Source organism: Pelecanus crispus, chromosome 6 (assembly GCF_030463565.1).
Source record: "Pelecanus crispus isolate bPelCri1 chromosome 6, bPelCri1.pri, whole genome shotgun sequence".
Classification (NCBI taxonomy): Eukaryota; Metazoa; Chordata; class Aves; order Pelecaniformes; family Pelecanidae; genus Pelecanus; species Pelecanus crispus.
This window is the reverse complement of record NC_134648.1, coordinates 71,076,306-71,092,107: the sequence shown is the minus strand read 5'-3', so window position 1 is coordinate 71,092,107 and position 15,802 is coordinate 71,076,306. Positions and strand designations below refer to the sequence as shown.

Sequence of the window (15,802 nt, the reverse complement as noted above, 5' to 3'; positions counted from 1 at the left end):
TCAATGCAAAATGGGGTAGGGAGAAAGAAAAAGCAGAAAACCTTAAAGATTCCAAGGTGGAAGCTTTATTTCTCGTCACTGTTAAACCAGTAACTTATATAGAGGGTATTTGCATTTCCAGTGTAATTGCCTCCTACAAAAATTTAAGTTTTTACATTTATTTTGGTGACTTAATTTCAGCTTTTTATCAAGGGCTCTTTTCCTCTTTGGTTTTGATTGCTTGCTCTTAAAACAACACGAATAAAAGAGCAGTGAAGTGCCAGAACAAGGGGAGTAGGGAGCAGCAGGTTGTTGCTTTGAGATGACAAACGACACAGCAGCAAAATCAAGAGGTCTACTCTACCACACCGGAGGACACTAGAGCGGAACAACGAGCTGAATGAACACAAGAGCCTGCTGACATGATGGTACACAGCACGGCGACGGCACGTATGCGCCGACCTACATTGCTATCCTGGATTTCAAGGGAGGTTCACAAAGCTCTTGCCACGAAATCAGCAATCCCAGCTTTACACACGCTTTCACAGGAGTCACTGGGTATGTCACCACTTCCGTCAGCTTCGATGGAATGTGGAACTATTTGGGACACACATACTAAACCATCTGCGCAACACGGAGCTGCAATTAACACTTTTTTAGTCTCTTCTTTCAGCTAATGAAGCATTCCTTAATATCACCTTGGCCCCCACAATGCTGTCATCACAACTTTACAATTCCTTCTAATACTCAAAAATCTTTTGAGGTACAGCATCCTCAGCAGCTCAGGAGTTTCTCTTCCCATTCACCAGCACCCTAACCGGCCTTCTAAGTTAGGCTCAGATGTCAAATCAAAAGCCATTTGCAAACCAGTCTCCACAAAAGACATTCAATGAAAAGATCCGGTAAGCTTTCAGTCATGTTTTACTTTTTATCAGGCCTCTACGCACAGAGCTCGATGAGCAGACTCACAGCAATAGCTTCCCACTGAATGAAGTCACTGTCCTGTTCGGAATGCCAACATCCCCACTAGCTCCCCATCTCTCCTCTCTTACCAGTATGCACTTCGCTCTTCCACTATTCTGACAACCAGCAGGAGCAATGGAGATTCCCCTTGATTTTGACCAGAGGAAAATCTCTCCCCACTCAGCAAAGCCACTGACCACAGGTGCTACAAACTCAGGGGCCAGCTCCCAAAAAGTCGCAAGTGTTGGTCGTGAAAACAGAATATACCTTTGCTCTTCTTGCTCTTCTGGCTTGTAGCTGCTCTTACTAAGCCCACACATCCTAATTAACACAGGAAGTAGTGTACCCACAATATAAAGACTAATGACTCGGGGGAAGAGGAGAAGGAAACAGGAAAAGATACAGCTTAAACCGAAGGGTCTGCTGTCATTTATAACGTCAGCCTTACATTCAGGCTAGAGTTGGTACTGCAAATATTACGAAGCACTCACATAGCTGTATTTTTGATGATCCTTCCTTGGTCCATTTTCTGCCCAATACCATGCACAACAAACACAATGTGACTAGTTTGTGGTGGCTTGTCTTCTAACGTAGCTTCTTCTACATAGCCTCTATGTAGCCTTGTCCCACTACTTGAAGCTGTAGAAAAAACATTATCCTAGATCAGTTACATTCTACGAAGTGCAATGGTCTTATATGTTGACAGAAGCTTGACTTGTCTCAGACCACGACATTAAAGTATTTTAAAAATAAGATTTTACGTGAATATGTATAATAATAATATGCATGTATTTTTAAATATCTAGAGTTTTAAACTCCTGAGAGATTTGAGCAATTAAGTGATATTAATTGTATCAGTCAATGTGTTACTAGGCCATTTCCACTGTAAAGACAACTGATTTCAGAGAGGTTTTGAAAAACAACTTTTTAAAAAACAGTTGTATAATTGTCCATCCACTTTTACAATGCAATACCCTTCTTCTGCATGCCTCAATCATTAAACTTCCTTACATCTCCACCTTACTTGCACAGTATGGAAGGATCGTGGAAATGATCTGGCCACAAAACTGGTGTTGTCATTCTTTCTCTGACCCAGTTCAGAGAGCTGGTTGAAAAGCTTCACAATTTTTCATTTTGACGGGGAAAACCTATGTTTTATTTCAAGCTGAGCCAACCTCAAATTTCCCCACTCCTTCTCCAGTTCAGTGGCCAAACCAAAAATCAATTACCCAGGGCAAATCTGGTTCTTCTCTCCGTGTCCCGCTGATGTCTGGAGAAACCCAGTGGCACAGCGTGTCTCCATCCCCCTCTAGTGACAGACCCGTCCAGAGGACCACAGCCTTGCCCGAGGAAGGCAGCAGCATTCCCCACCACAAAAATTGAAACAAACAACTTGTTTTAAGGAGGAGGAAAAGACTACAAAAACGCTAAGGGCAGTTTTTACACAGGACAGGTTTCGTTTACCAAGTGGGCTTCTATTTGATATTTCTCCCCCCAAATTGTTTAGGACAGATCTTACTTATTATTTATTACACACTATCCAAATTGTGTTCGGGATACAGAATACTTCATTTCTTCTGGAACTGAAGCACTGAATTATATTAATTCTTGGCAAACATTAATTAAGTATCCACCCAAGAGCCCTGTGGGGTAAGAGGGCATTAATTACAGAACAGCGGCACGGAGATTAAAGCCAAACCTGTTACCTGATCTTGCCTCTTCAGAAACCAAAGAACAAACCGTGTATGATCTTGTTTTTGTAGTCGTCCAGCAGTGCGTAGGAGCACCACGACAGAGAGGACAAGTTCCAGTTTTCTAGGTTGGCAATAATCTCCGTTAGCTTGAGAGAGACCATCCCCTCTTCCAAACATCTCAGCCTCGCTGGCTTTATAATTGGTAGTTTTGAGCTTAAATGAGCCCGGATTCCTACTGGAAACAATTTCTGTCTAAATGCTTCACCCCTCCTCTCAGTTCATATGTCTGTTTAATGAACTGAAAAAAAGCTAAAGCTGGCAAGAAGGTACGATCATGTATTTAAGGAATGCATCACCGTATGCAAGTACACAGCGGTGAAGCTAAGGTTGCAAAGGGAATTGTAACGCTTACAGTGTAGCTGCTAGACATTGCCACTGTAATATTTTCATACACTTATTATGTAATGCTAACTTCTGCATTCAAAATAATAATGAAATCTGTAATAAAACTAAGTCATAGCCTATTCACATCTAGTTACGATTATGTACAACAACCTAAGGACCCTCATATACTCTTCTGTAAAAATTGCAATGGCCAAAGCCCAAAGTGGGCTAGTCACATATTAAAACTTCAAACTTGAAATCTCCTTCTAGCGTTAAAGTAACACACTTAAAATACTGGTATTTACAATATTCTTTACAAACTCTGAGAAATATTACCTTTGGAAAACCCCAACTTTTGTGTAACAGTTCTTGCAATTTTAGATGTTGTTGCATCACTGTAAAGATACACTTCATCCACACTGTGCCAGTCCACATGGTTGCGACTCAACTTTAGACTATGAATAGCTGCAGCAAAAAGGAACAACATTTAATTTAGATGGGTAAGAGGAAAAAAAAGCCTCTTCAAACACAGAGAGAGAAGAGTAATTTACACATAGGTTAAAATCTAGAGCTCCGTTATACCTAAATCCGTCCTACTTCTTACCTTGAAAAGTTTTTTTTTACATTTAGGATTAATCTGACCAGGACAAGCAGCAGTTTGGAGACCACCTCTGGGGACATTTCACACCATTCTCCTCCCACCCTCATTTTGGGATGGTAGGTTTCCAAAATATTCCCTTAGCTGCAAACAAAAAACTGGGGGGGAGGGCAGGGCAATGCATCCTGAAATATTGCAGGTTGGTGTGCTGACCAGGTGGCTGCCCCGTGCACTCTCATCACTAGGAAAAGAGCAGTTTCACTCCTATCTTCTCCCTCCTGTGTCCGTACCGTGAGATTCCTGGTTTTGACTGCACACTGCAGTAACACAGAGGCTTTCAAGGCTCCGTTACTAGAAGGCTCCATTGCATTTCTATCCTTTCAGAAATATCTAGGAGCTGGAAACACAGTTCAATGAGAAAGCCTCTGAATGAGTAATTTCTGGCACAGAACAGAATCTAGCTCTTTCAAAAGCCACTAAGAGCTCTAGTGTTTTTTGTGCAGTTATTGTGTTTTCCAGATTTGGAGCTGATTGAGCTCTGGGACCAAGCTCATGACACACTGCCTGATTGTCAGGATTAAGCACAGCAGGCATGTTATAATGCAAGTCAGAATCTCTCACCTAAGGCTTAGAGCTTGCTTGAGCGAAGCGGTACCACACCTGTATTACTAGCAATTCGGATTTCACCTAAGTTTGGAAATCCGCTGCTTAGGTCTCATCTAACGTGGGATACACAACATTTGGAGAGCTGACAACAGCAATAGCCCTGTGACAAAAAAAGTGTTATTTAACTGTCGGTGGTCTTGCTAAAAAGTCCAAAGTCATGGAAAACACCCAGAGGGATTGTTTTGGGTTTGCTTTTTTCCGTAATAATTGGAGCTGTAACCAGTCCCCTATTTGAAGCCAGTCAAATTAATTTTTTACACTCTTTTAAAAATATTCTGAGAAAGCCAGAGCCATCACGATTTCACATTTTAATTCTGCTACAGCACAAACCAGCCATGTTAAGCTAGATGTTGTTACCTTTCTCCTGTAGTATTTTTTGTTTCTTTCCCAACTCAGATAGACCTAACATAGTCTGATGAAAAACTAAATGAACTCGGTAAGAAACACGGGGATTAGAAAAGGATTACCCCTTCTGTTATAGTAAACAAACATTTCACAAAAAATAACTAGAACTATATTGCTGTTTTACACTGACAGAGCAAGAACAGGAAAGGAAGTAAGCTTGACTTTGAAGAGCAGACACGTCAGCTTAGGCTAACGACTGGCCAGAGCAAGAAGCAATCTAGTGAGAACTCAATGCACATGCAAACTGATTTTTCATGAACATCCCTGCAGATGCAGAGATGAATCCATGTCCAGAAATCTCAATTTAGAATTGGAGAAGGAAAGGAAATTTCCAGCAAAACTTCCCCTTTCAGACTTGGAGACAATGCAACACGGACTGTGATGTCCTGAGACAGGCACGTAGCCTAGTGGCAAAGGCAAGGGAACTCCTTGCAGATGTCTCTGCAATCTCTTCCATCCTCAAATCCATGACCAATGTAGACTTTTTATGCATTGTCTAGCAGGTCTTTAAGAGCTGTTCCACCTGCATTCTGTAAAACCCCTCTAAGAGTATGTTTCTGGGAAAGCTGACAGAGGAGGGCTGGAAGGTCTCTCTTTGGAGAGCATGGTGCTCAAGGTCCAAAGCATGCAGAGGAAGAGACGGAGAGGTCCATGGCTGAGTTTTACCAGTATTACCACTGGAAGAATAGAGTTTGGGGACAAATGATCTGCAAGCTCTTTCTGGAATCAAGTCCAACCTCTCTATTGGAAAAAAATACACAGAAAGTGGTAGGGTTTCCCCATGCTGCATGAATTATTCTCACTTGGGAAGAACAAATTCCTAACTTTTACTCTTACGGTGTTCTTCAAAAACATGTATGTTGAAGGACACATCAAAATCAACTACAAGACATGCATGCACTGAGGAATTGCAAATGAAATACCCAACTCTATTTCTCTGCATATTTAGTAAGGCCTTCAGAAGGGAACCTGAAAAATTTGGTCTACTGTTAACATAAGCACCACATGAAACTACCAGTAACTTTCAGTAGGACCGTACTTCCTTGCCTCTTGACAACTGAGTAACTTACCTCTCTGAGATGTTGTTAACATACACATTGCATTCAAGCTCAGATATATTTTTTACAGGACTACACACCCTTCCTTTCTACCCAGCACCCAGAACAAAAATAAAAATAAAAATAAAAAAGTAAAAAAAAAGTGTTTGTTTGTTCTTGCTTCTCAGTTTTCCTTCAACCACAAAACATCAGGAGTTTTTAGGGAAGTGGCAGGATCCAGAACATGCATATGGACAATGCTTTTCAGAGAATCTACCAATTTGCCAGTAAGATGATGATAAATTTTGCAATTTTCATTGATATATTTACATTTTGTTTTGAATCTCGTGGTAAATTTTATTTACCAACACATTCACTGCTTTGCTTTTGAGTGCCTGTCCACGTGCACACTCCAGAGCAAAGTCCAAACCAGCAGCGGAGAGACTCAATCACTGAAAAACAGCGGCTGCAGGACGTTTCAAAGGCACCCTGCACTCCAGTGCAGTATTTTGCATAAGTCTGGGTGACACTTCCAGGATGTCTATCTTATCAACCAGGAGCAGACATATTCTTTTAAAAGTTAACAAGAGTCACCTGGGTCAAACCAAACTAAGCTGGATGCTCTACCTTGGCACTCTGTTCTGAAATCCCATGGGAGGCACTGTTAAAAAGTCTGCCTGAGCATCAATGCACCCGCTCCACAGATGAATGCACCCTCTTACTGAGGTGGGGTGAGATTTTGTCTCCCCTTTTTAAGATTATATAAACATGGGGATGTCTGTTCATCCTCAGACCCTGAATGTGATGTCCACCAGTGGAACAAAAATCCCCTAATAAAGGAAAATCTATCACCCTGAGCTCCAGGCCCTCTTGGTGTGAAAGAATACCCCTTCAAAATAGGAGTGACACCCCACTGGATGACTATGGTTGTGCACTCTCTATCCTTACATGAGCATCTGTCCCAGTGATGACAGTGCCTGGGGAGAGAAAAATGGTACACGCTTGCAGATTTGCACGGCAGAAACTCAACTGAGAGAAGAACTGCCTAACTGAGATCAGTCACAGCGACAAATGATCCATAAGCCATGTGTGTGTGCATATCTAGGCAGAGACAGTGGTTCTCTGTCATTATGCACAGGAGATACTCTTTAGGTAAAAAAAAATAAGGTACCTCTTCATGAGGACCAACACTGCGCCAAGACTGTGAGGAGATTCTCAAGACTCTCAAGTGCCCTACCAAAAAGAGCTTCTGCTGCTGACAGTCCCGGGGTGTGTTAATAATGGGACAGGGAACAAAAAAAGTGGTTTTGGAGACGATTTGATAGCAGTCTGAAAATAAGCATCCTAAAAAAAAATGAAAATAAGCAAACCGTGCTTTCCAAGTATGGGATAACAAGGGCTGCCATCGCTGTTTTGAAACTGAACACAAGGAAAAGCAAGCTGCGTTTTCCTGAAGATGATGAGGTAACATGATTTACATTCTCTTTTCAGAACAAACGGTGACTGTTCCATAAACCTCTTGCATGCTGCAGAGGTGGTCAAATTGACAGCTCAGGAGCTGTTCGTAACGAGAGATGTCACAGAGTGTCAGAAAGTCAGCAGGGCATGTCGTAGCGTGGCTGAGGAAGCCAAGCCACAGAATTCAGATTAGGCGGTGGGTATGGCACAGGGGAATGCTCTTCGTGTTCATTCCTCTGCCTTCTGGGTCCTTCAGGAGCACGCTTCCTATGTTTGTGGATTCTCTCCAGGGCACCAGGCTAGGATGTTGCTGAGCTTCACTGAGATCCGACTGCGGCTACGGCATCGCTGAACGGCAGGCAGAGAAGATGAAGGGTCTCCCGTAAAACCATGGGACAGGAATCTCCCTGTGGATCAGACTTCTTGCAGCTTTGTTTTCACATGAACTACTTCTCTGACACTGACAACACGTACAGCTTTCTTAGCAGGCATCTCCATAGCTGCATCTTCCCCAGTTGCAGAAATCCCTAGGTATTCCACACACTGCTAAATTTTCTAGTTTTCCAAGCCCATAGAAATGAGACCAAGTTTTGGTTTCCTTTGTAGCCAGAAACTAGAAACAAAACTTTTTGCAGGAATACCAACCACGACAGACACCTAGAGTATGAGTACGTGGAAGGCACAACCCCACTGTAGATGGAAGACAGCCTGACGCTAGACAGTAGTGAGCAAGCCATGCAAAAACAAGGAGAGAAGCACAGGGGAAGTGAGAGGGATCAAGAAAGGACTTCTTTCCGCTGAAGAAATCAAGGGTTACTATCACACAAACCTCCAGTTTCACCAAGAGAGATGAACACAGAGGGGAAAATGCCTTGAAAAAGTTTAAATATGAAAAACGAAGAGGTAAACATAAAACTTAGAATACATATTCCTAAAGCCTTGAGGAACCTGATCTCAGTTAGACTGCAGAAACTCATCTTGAGTCAAAATAACTAGAGAATAGCTGAGGAACAGAAAGCCTGCGCTATTTTTTATGCTCATAGCACAAAACCCGTGGAGAAGCTGGGGATGTGCACCCTGCTTGTGCGCTGCTAGTGCAAACATCCTCCCCGCTGAAGTGCTTGAGGAGCTGAACACCTCCGGAGTAAGTGCAGACAGACAGGTGCTTGAACATGGCATTTCAGGGGCCCAACAGTTCAAAATTAAAAACCTTTTAAGGTAAGCACCTCTTTTTTACTTGATACTTTCATCCACCTGCCAAGACCAAAGCATGGGGCGATTCTCTGCTACCAGAGTTTGACTATGCTCAAGTCAAAATCATTCCAGAGGAAAGCATCTTGAAGTGCGAAGAGCTGACATTATCTCCATCTCCCCCACAAAGGCACTGTCATTCCAGTCAGGGCTAAAGACCAGAGAAGGGGTACATACCGTCTAAAAACCTTTCCTGCCTTCTTTTTTTCAGGGATTTTAAAATAAATCTGTAAGCGTTAGTTCCTGCACAAAACTCTGCCACATCACACACACAGCTGAAAGCGTAATTTGGCCGCTCCTGTTCTTTCTTAAACAACTCTGAAGTTCTGGTATGTAAACCTGAGGTACAGCTGTAGATTTTAAAACCTTTTAAAATTTATTTAAAAAACAAATGTGAAGCCATTAAAAAGGCTAATGCTCTTAATTAAATTGGGCTGTTTCACATCACCGTCATTTTTATATTGCACTTCACCACCTCTCAATTCATCAATGTCACTATTTGTTACATAAGCACCCACTTTTAATTTTTTAATTCAGACAGGGTTCATTACCACAACTGACCATGACTTGGAGAAAAAAAACTATACAAAATAACTTCAAAATTATAATCACAAAATGAAAGACAGAAGTCCTTTCTTACTGCTCCAGACAGTAGTTACATTTATTCACCTTTAACAATCTTCAGTTCCATGTGTGAGAAGAGGCAGGAAAAAGTTTACTATCAAACATTTTGATTTCAAGCATTTTCATTTAGACCCAATTATAGAAAAATATAATTAAAGGAAGTCAAAAGGCTATCTATGCAAAATCTATGCATTTCAAAATAAATTCTCACACTTTACAATATTCCCAGGAGCTAAAAGAATATATGGTATGACAAGAATAACTCTAAACCTACCATGTGCATTTACATTCTAAATTGGGGGTGCAGTTTTCAGAAGTCTAGTTCCACAGTCACTGAAGTCAGTAAAAGTTTAATCACTACTGGCTTTAATGCTGGCAGAGAAAGACCAGTGACAAGTACTTTTGAGCCTTCTGCAATCATTAATGGCTCCTCTAAGATCTACTCCCACTTTCTGAAACAAATTTGCACATCAGCTGCTGCGAAGTTCAAAGTTGTTTTCTGCAATGCAGCAGCCTTTGTCACACACTCTATACAGCTTCCCCTTTTTATATCGGATGTCCAAAGTCTCACTTCATTCCAGTACTCTACAAAAGCTGCAGTAAAAATAATTTACAACATAAAATTAAAGATGCATGCATTATTCAAAAAAAAGTGGCAAAAAAAAAATTCTTTCTCTGACATAATTTATCTTATACCAGGTCTGCTGTGATTCTAAAAAAGTTGCTTTTAGTTTATTGAAAAAGCCAAACCACATATAAAGAGCGTTAAGAGACAAACGTTTACAGTTTTCATCACAGTCACAAATAATTATAAGGATTACTGCATGATACTGTTAGCATCTACTTTTCTCTAAGATTCACAACACTTCTACTTTTCTTCTAAGATCTATGATGCTTTTTCCTTCCCTTTTGAAGGAAATGGCATGAATACAGCTCAATAAATGGAAGCATGTAAATCTAACACATTTAACTGATATAAGCAAACTAGAATTTAAAGCTTCCTAAGCCAGGAGTACTACAAAAAAGAAATCTACAATTACTGTACCTTGGGAACGCTTTCGCTTAAGACATGCAGCGTCTGAATTCTCCTTATATCCTCTCCATTTGAACAAAGAAGGGAGGGAGAAGGGAGGGAGGTAGTAGAGAACTAAAAGTAAAAACACTGAGCTTCAAAGTAAAATTTTTAAAAGGGGTGTCATTTTTCTCATTAGTATTACCATTTTTAGAAAAAAAAAAAAAGTTGGCACATTTTCTGAAAAAGTATATACACTTAAAAAAACAGTTTTGTAGCAAAAGTGTCAGGTCACATTAGCCAAATTCAATTATTTCACTATTCATAAACAGTTATGACATCACAACAAAGCTACAGGCATTAGTAAAAGACAGCTGGAACACAGTGTGTAATCGGCCTCACCGAGTGCCTTTGCATTTACACGTACAAAAGCATAAACGCTCTACTTGTATAGAACACAGCAACACAGCAACCCTTCTCAAGCATACACTAAACATTTGAATAAAAAAAACCCCAACAAACCAACCCTCAATTTGAAGCACAGCTCTATTCTTTTCCCCAAAGAGTGTAAAAGGCTCATTTAAAGTTAGATTAGACAAAACACGCTGCTGTTACCCTGTTCTGTAAGTCAAGAAGCTGCTTTCCACGGTGAAATGCAGCAGCACGCCCGCTTTGCCTCTGAGCTTCCCCTTGATGGCAAGTCCCTAACTTCTGTTAGACTTTCAGCGGTGTTATTTCACCCCTCATGAGAATACTGAAATACTGCACAGCGGCCCAAAAGATTCTTTTTCAGGGGCTTTGACATCAGTGCTGTGTGATTATGGAAGAAATACTTTAAGGTAAGTGAAAGGTGCTGCTGAGGAGCAGGCAAAGTTATGTGAGCAGGAAGAAGGTGCTCTTGGCACTTACGCAAGAGGAGACTTGTATGCACTCTTAGCTCGGTTACGGATACCTTCCACCCTTCTTCCCGGGTTCCTGAGCAAGGCTGAAAGTGAAGTCCTACAACTCTACGTCTTCTGCGTTACCGCTCTGTGGGCCCTCGCTCATACAGTCTTAATTTCAAAATGTTTTAGCCTCAAAAGCCTGATAGAGTCAAGAGAGTGTTTAAACGCAATGAGGAATCAAGAGGCTCCAGCCTGGCTTCTGAATCCACGAAGTCATTAAGCTGCGATTCCCTGCAATCAGTTAGCCTGCTGGAGGGAAATGCAACCCAATGACATCTTCCCTTGCAAACGCCGGGAATTGTTAACACTCTGTGATCCAGTAACGCGTGCCAGCACGAGAGAGGGACGTTCCACGCTTGCGCCAAGGGCTTCGACTGCCACAGTTACGCTGGTGCGGGATCACACCTCTGCACAGCTAACAGCTCTGTCAGCAGATGCCTTAATACAGATGCAAGTGAAGTGTATTACTGCTGCGCATCAGTTGTCTAGAGGAGAGGAAAGTTAGGCTCATAGCTACTGCACTTGGAACTTGATGGAATAATTTAGTCTACAGAATAGTTTACTGGCTGTGGCAACTCAAGAAGAATACATGCAGGAGATTCAAGTAAAGTATAAGCAAAAAAAAAAAAAAAAAATCTTTTTGATGGTGAGGGTGATAAAACAGTGGTACAGATTGCCCAGAGAGGCTGTGAAGTCTCCAATGTTGGAGATGTTCAAAACCCCACTGGAAACATCCGGAGCAACCTGCTCGCATTGACTCCGCAGCTTTGAGCAGGGAGGTTGGACCAGGTCATCTCCAGAGATCCCTTCTGGTCTGCAGGACTCTCTGATTCTATGAATATGACTTTCCCATCTAAAGGTTAACTTAGCCAGCTGCGACAAAAATTCGTTGTTAATATAAATTTTTTAATGAACAGAGAAAATTTTATTTGAAATCTAAGGCAGAACAAATCAACTATTCCAAATGCAACTTTTACAGTTTTTGTGACATCTGACCACACGCTGAAAATCCGTAAGAAAAACCAATAAACTTATGCAGTTTCAAAATCAATGAATTTCAAAAATTCCTTCTGATTCTGACTCACTGGATTTTTTCTACCTTTTTTTATCATCTGTCACAGAATGACAGACTTGATCACAGAATAACTTCTGTTGAAGGGACTGCTGGGGTTCGTCTGCTCCAATCCCTCGCACGGATCAGGATTAACTTTTAAGTCGGATCCAATTTAAAATTTGGATGAGGTTGCTCAGGCGATTTCCAGCTAAAATTTGAGCATCTCTCTGTGCAAATACAATGAACTATGTCTATTCCTATCTTACTATCACATATATTAAGCTTTCAGCTTCACTTCATCCTAATTAAATGAATATACCTAAAGAAGAAGATGGAGCAACAGATGGTAGGTACTCAACTGTATTTATGATAGTAACGGCTAACCAAGTATTCTTAAAGCAGAGACAGCAAACCTTATGTTAGAAGATATTATTTATATTGGGGATCAGCTTATGATGTACCTTTTGAACCACTCCTCAGTGGTCTCTAATAGAAGAATCAGGATTGGCCCTCATGCCAGCCTAGAGCAGTGGGAATACCACCCGCGCTACCTCCCCCGGAGCGTGCCGAGCACTTGCTGTGCCCGCTCTGCCGTTCGGCACCGTCGCCGCTATACAGAAGGCAAGAGATGGCGGTTTCACCCGCCTGCTAACAGCTCCTCTGTGCTCGAGGAACTCGCAGCAAGGCATATGTGGCTGAGAGAGTTGGGGTTGGTCAGCCTGGAGAGGAGAAGGCTGCGGGGAGACCATATCGCGACCTTCCAGTGCTTAAAGGGGGCCTACAGGAAAGATGGGGAGAATCTTTTTAGCAAGGCCTGTTGTGACAGGACAAGGAATAATGGATTTAAACTAAAGAAGAATAGATTTAGACTGGACATAAGAAAGAAATTTTTTACACTGAGGGTGGTGAGGCACTGGCACAGGTTGCCCAGAGAGGCGGTCGATGCCCCATCCCTGGAAACATTCCCGGTCAGGTTGGACGGGGCTCTGAGCACCCTGGTCTGGTTGGAGATGTCCCTGCTCACTGCAGGGGTTGGGCTGGGTGGCCTCTAAAGGTCCCTTCCCACCCAAACCACTCCATGATTCTATGATTCTATATGGGCTTTGTCCGCAGGTCAAGAGAGGAAAATCAACACTGCAGTAGCGACATTGACCCTCCATCAAGAAGCTCCTGGTCTGAGCATCACTGCCTTTATTATGGTTAAATACTGTTTGCAAAATATCTAGTCCAAGAACCCTTAAGAACCTGCTATGATCTGAGTTCATGGTCTTGTTTTATCTTACAACGGCCTTCATATTACTGAAATCACTTGAGAACGCTGCTCCTTTCATAGACTACTTTAGACAGGTCCTGAACTCACTGTCTGCCTAAGTATGCACAAAAAGCAGTTTCTAAATCTTAGGTTATTCTGTACATTTTAAGCTTATTGACCGCTAAAAAGGTATTATGATACCCTTTTTGTATTCCTTTCAAAATGGTTTCAGCTGAAATGTTGCTTCAAAGAGCAAGTGTCACAACCTAGGTCTGTCTCAGAAATATTTATAGAATTATTTTAGAGTAGTAATATATTTAAGTGTAATCACTGGGCATATGTAGTACAAGGAAGGTCAGTATTTCTGCGCAAAGGCAGAGTTATAAACCATTCTCAGTGGGATCAAATAAACAACCCAGGTATTTCCATATTTTAAGGGCTGAAGTTTGTATCATTTAAAATTTTGAACCTAAGAATTTAGATCAAAATGCTACCTTACATCCTGTGTTGATATTAAATTATATGTGTTAAGTTTGAAGAATAAATCTTCCTTAAGAAGGAGAAGGAAAGCCAATATACAAAAAAGCCTAGTTTACCTGGATGGAAAAAAAACGAGTACTGGACAAATGAATTTGATGGCCCCATAAAACCCCAACACCGTCTACTTATCAAAAGAGTGGCAGAACAACAAATCACTCCTGGAAGCCCACATACACTCTTACAGCAGTGCAGCATCTCATTTTGAGGTTTAAGGAGTCATCAGACTCGATTTTTAGCAAAGACTTGCGTGGCAAACGTCAAGCTCTACTCCTCAATACAACTATAAAATGACAACGTGATGACTCTCATTTTGCTCAAAAAAAATGACGTAAAATTACTTTATGTAATGACAAGCCAGAGGATGCCTTCCTGCACACGCCAATACGCAGATTTGCATTTGTGCAAATTTGTGATATGCATTAACTCAAATCCAGGCTGCAGACATTCCGTTTCTGTACAACAAAGCAGTCGAAATGCAGCCAAACCCCTAATTCCTCATCCTAAGTGTGGTTTCCTCCTGCAGCCATTTCGGTTACTCTGTCTTAAAAGGCAGAATAGCAACGTCCTTTCCTGTACCTATCAACAATAAAATGAACTATTTAAACCGAAAAATGCGTGTGGCCAGGATCAAAGCAGCCTCTCTGAGATGCGAAACAGAGTGCGGTCAAGCTACGGAGGGGACGGGTGATGCCCTCGCAGGATCTGCGTGCACCAGGACCCCAGCAGCATTCTTCTGCCCTGCTTTTAGGCACCTCGGGAGGCAGAGCTCCCTGCAGAGTCCATGAAGAGAGAGGCTCGTGCCCTCAGCACCCCTCCCCGACACATTCTGCCTGGTCCGTGGTGGTCTGGGGAGTTGGCTGGCACACGCCAACACCTACGGATGCTGCACTTCAGCCATCGCCACTCAGGGTAGCTGGCTTTTTACAAGCGTTACAGATGCCAGCACATTCAGAACCAAGCATCGCTGCAGAAATCTCATCAATTTGACTAATTTCTACAAGCAGCAGATAGAGCTCTGGTGCCTGGGAACCACGTCTGTGAAATCCTCCAGAGCATAACCTTCTTGGAGATGAATCCAGGTCAACTGGATATGGCAAATCTAAAGGTCACGATAACCTGCGTGGACAGTCCTAAGAAATAAAGTGCCCCAGTTCTGTGTTCTGCCATTACAAATAATTTACCTGAGAAAGTCATGGCACTGCCGAGACCACCAGCCCAGCAGACCACTGAAGAGGATCAGACACCGAGAGGAGTCAGCCACATCAGGCACCATAACCGCAGTTCATTTTGCAAGGCGTGAAATTAAATACTTTGTAAGGATGAAAATCATAATACCGCTGCAGTCTGCTCAGCAGAGGGATCTCCCGTGGAAGCAGTGGTCTCCAGGCTGCCCCACGCAAAACAGAACTTGAGAAATCGTTCACCTAAACACCGCCATATGCTGTTCTGTTACCTTCAGCATTTACAGCTTCCTGCGGTCCCAAACAGCGCTGGAAGGTAGCACGGGCATGATGTTACTTAGGGGCCACAGGTTGGAGATCCCTATTCTGAAACATTTAGGTCTGCTTGGATTAACATTTTAATAATGTTCTGCACTACAAGTGTAGTGTCGGGCCCTACACTTGGGTCACAACAACCCCGTGCAACGCTGCAGGCTTGGGGAAGAGTGGCTGGGAAGCTGCCTGGCCGAAAAGGACCTGGGGGTGTTGGTCGACAGCCGGCTGGACATGAGCCAGCAGTGTGCCCAGGTGGCCAAGAAGGCCAACAGCATCCTGGCTTGTGTCAGGGACAGTGTGGCCAGCAGGAGCAGGGCAGGGATCGTCCCCCTGCGCTCGGCACTGGGGAGGCCGCACCTGGAATGCTGTGTCCATTTTGGGCCCCTCAGCACAAGAAGGACATTGGGGTGCTGGAGCGTGTCCAGAGAAGGGCAGCGGAGCTGGG

The 15,802-nt window shown here is 42.6% G+C and overlaps 1 protein-coding gene across 2 annotated transcripts in view; it reads right to left on the bottom strand.

Annotated features, from left to right (window-relative positions):
- Positions 1-15,802, bottom strand: part of DDHD1 (DDHD domain containing 1) — a 71,815-nt gene that overhangs the window by 34,870 nt on the left and 21,143 nt on the right. The window contains exons 3-5 of one of the 2 annotated variants that reach the window (XM_075712713.1): positions 4,615-4,627; positions 3,357-3,485; positions 1,434-1,581 (exon numbers count right to left, since the gene is read on the bottom strand). In XM_075712713.1, the coding sequence (XP_075568828.1) occupies positions 1,434-1,581; positions 3,357-3,485; positions 4,615-4,627 (290 nt within the window). The remainder of the gene's footprint in view (positions 1-1,433; positions 1,582-3,356; positions 3,486-4,614; positions 4,628-15,802) is intronic. The other variant, XM_075712714.1, reaches the window with a different exon arrangement.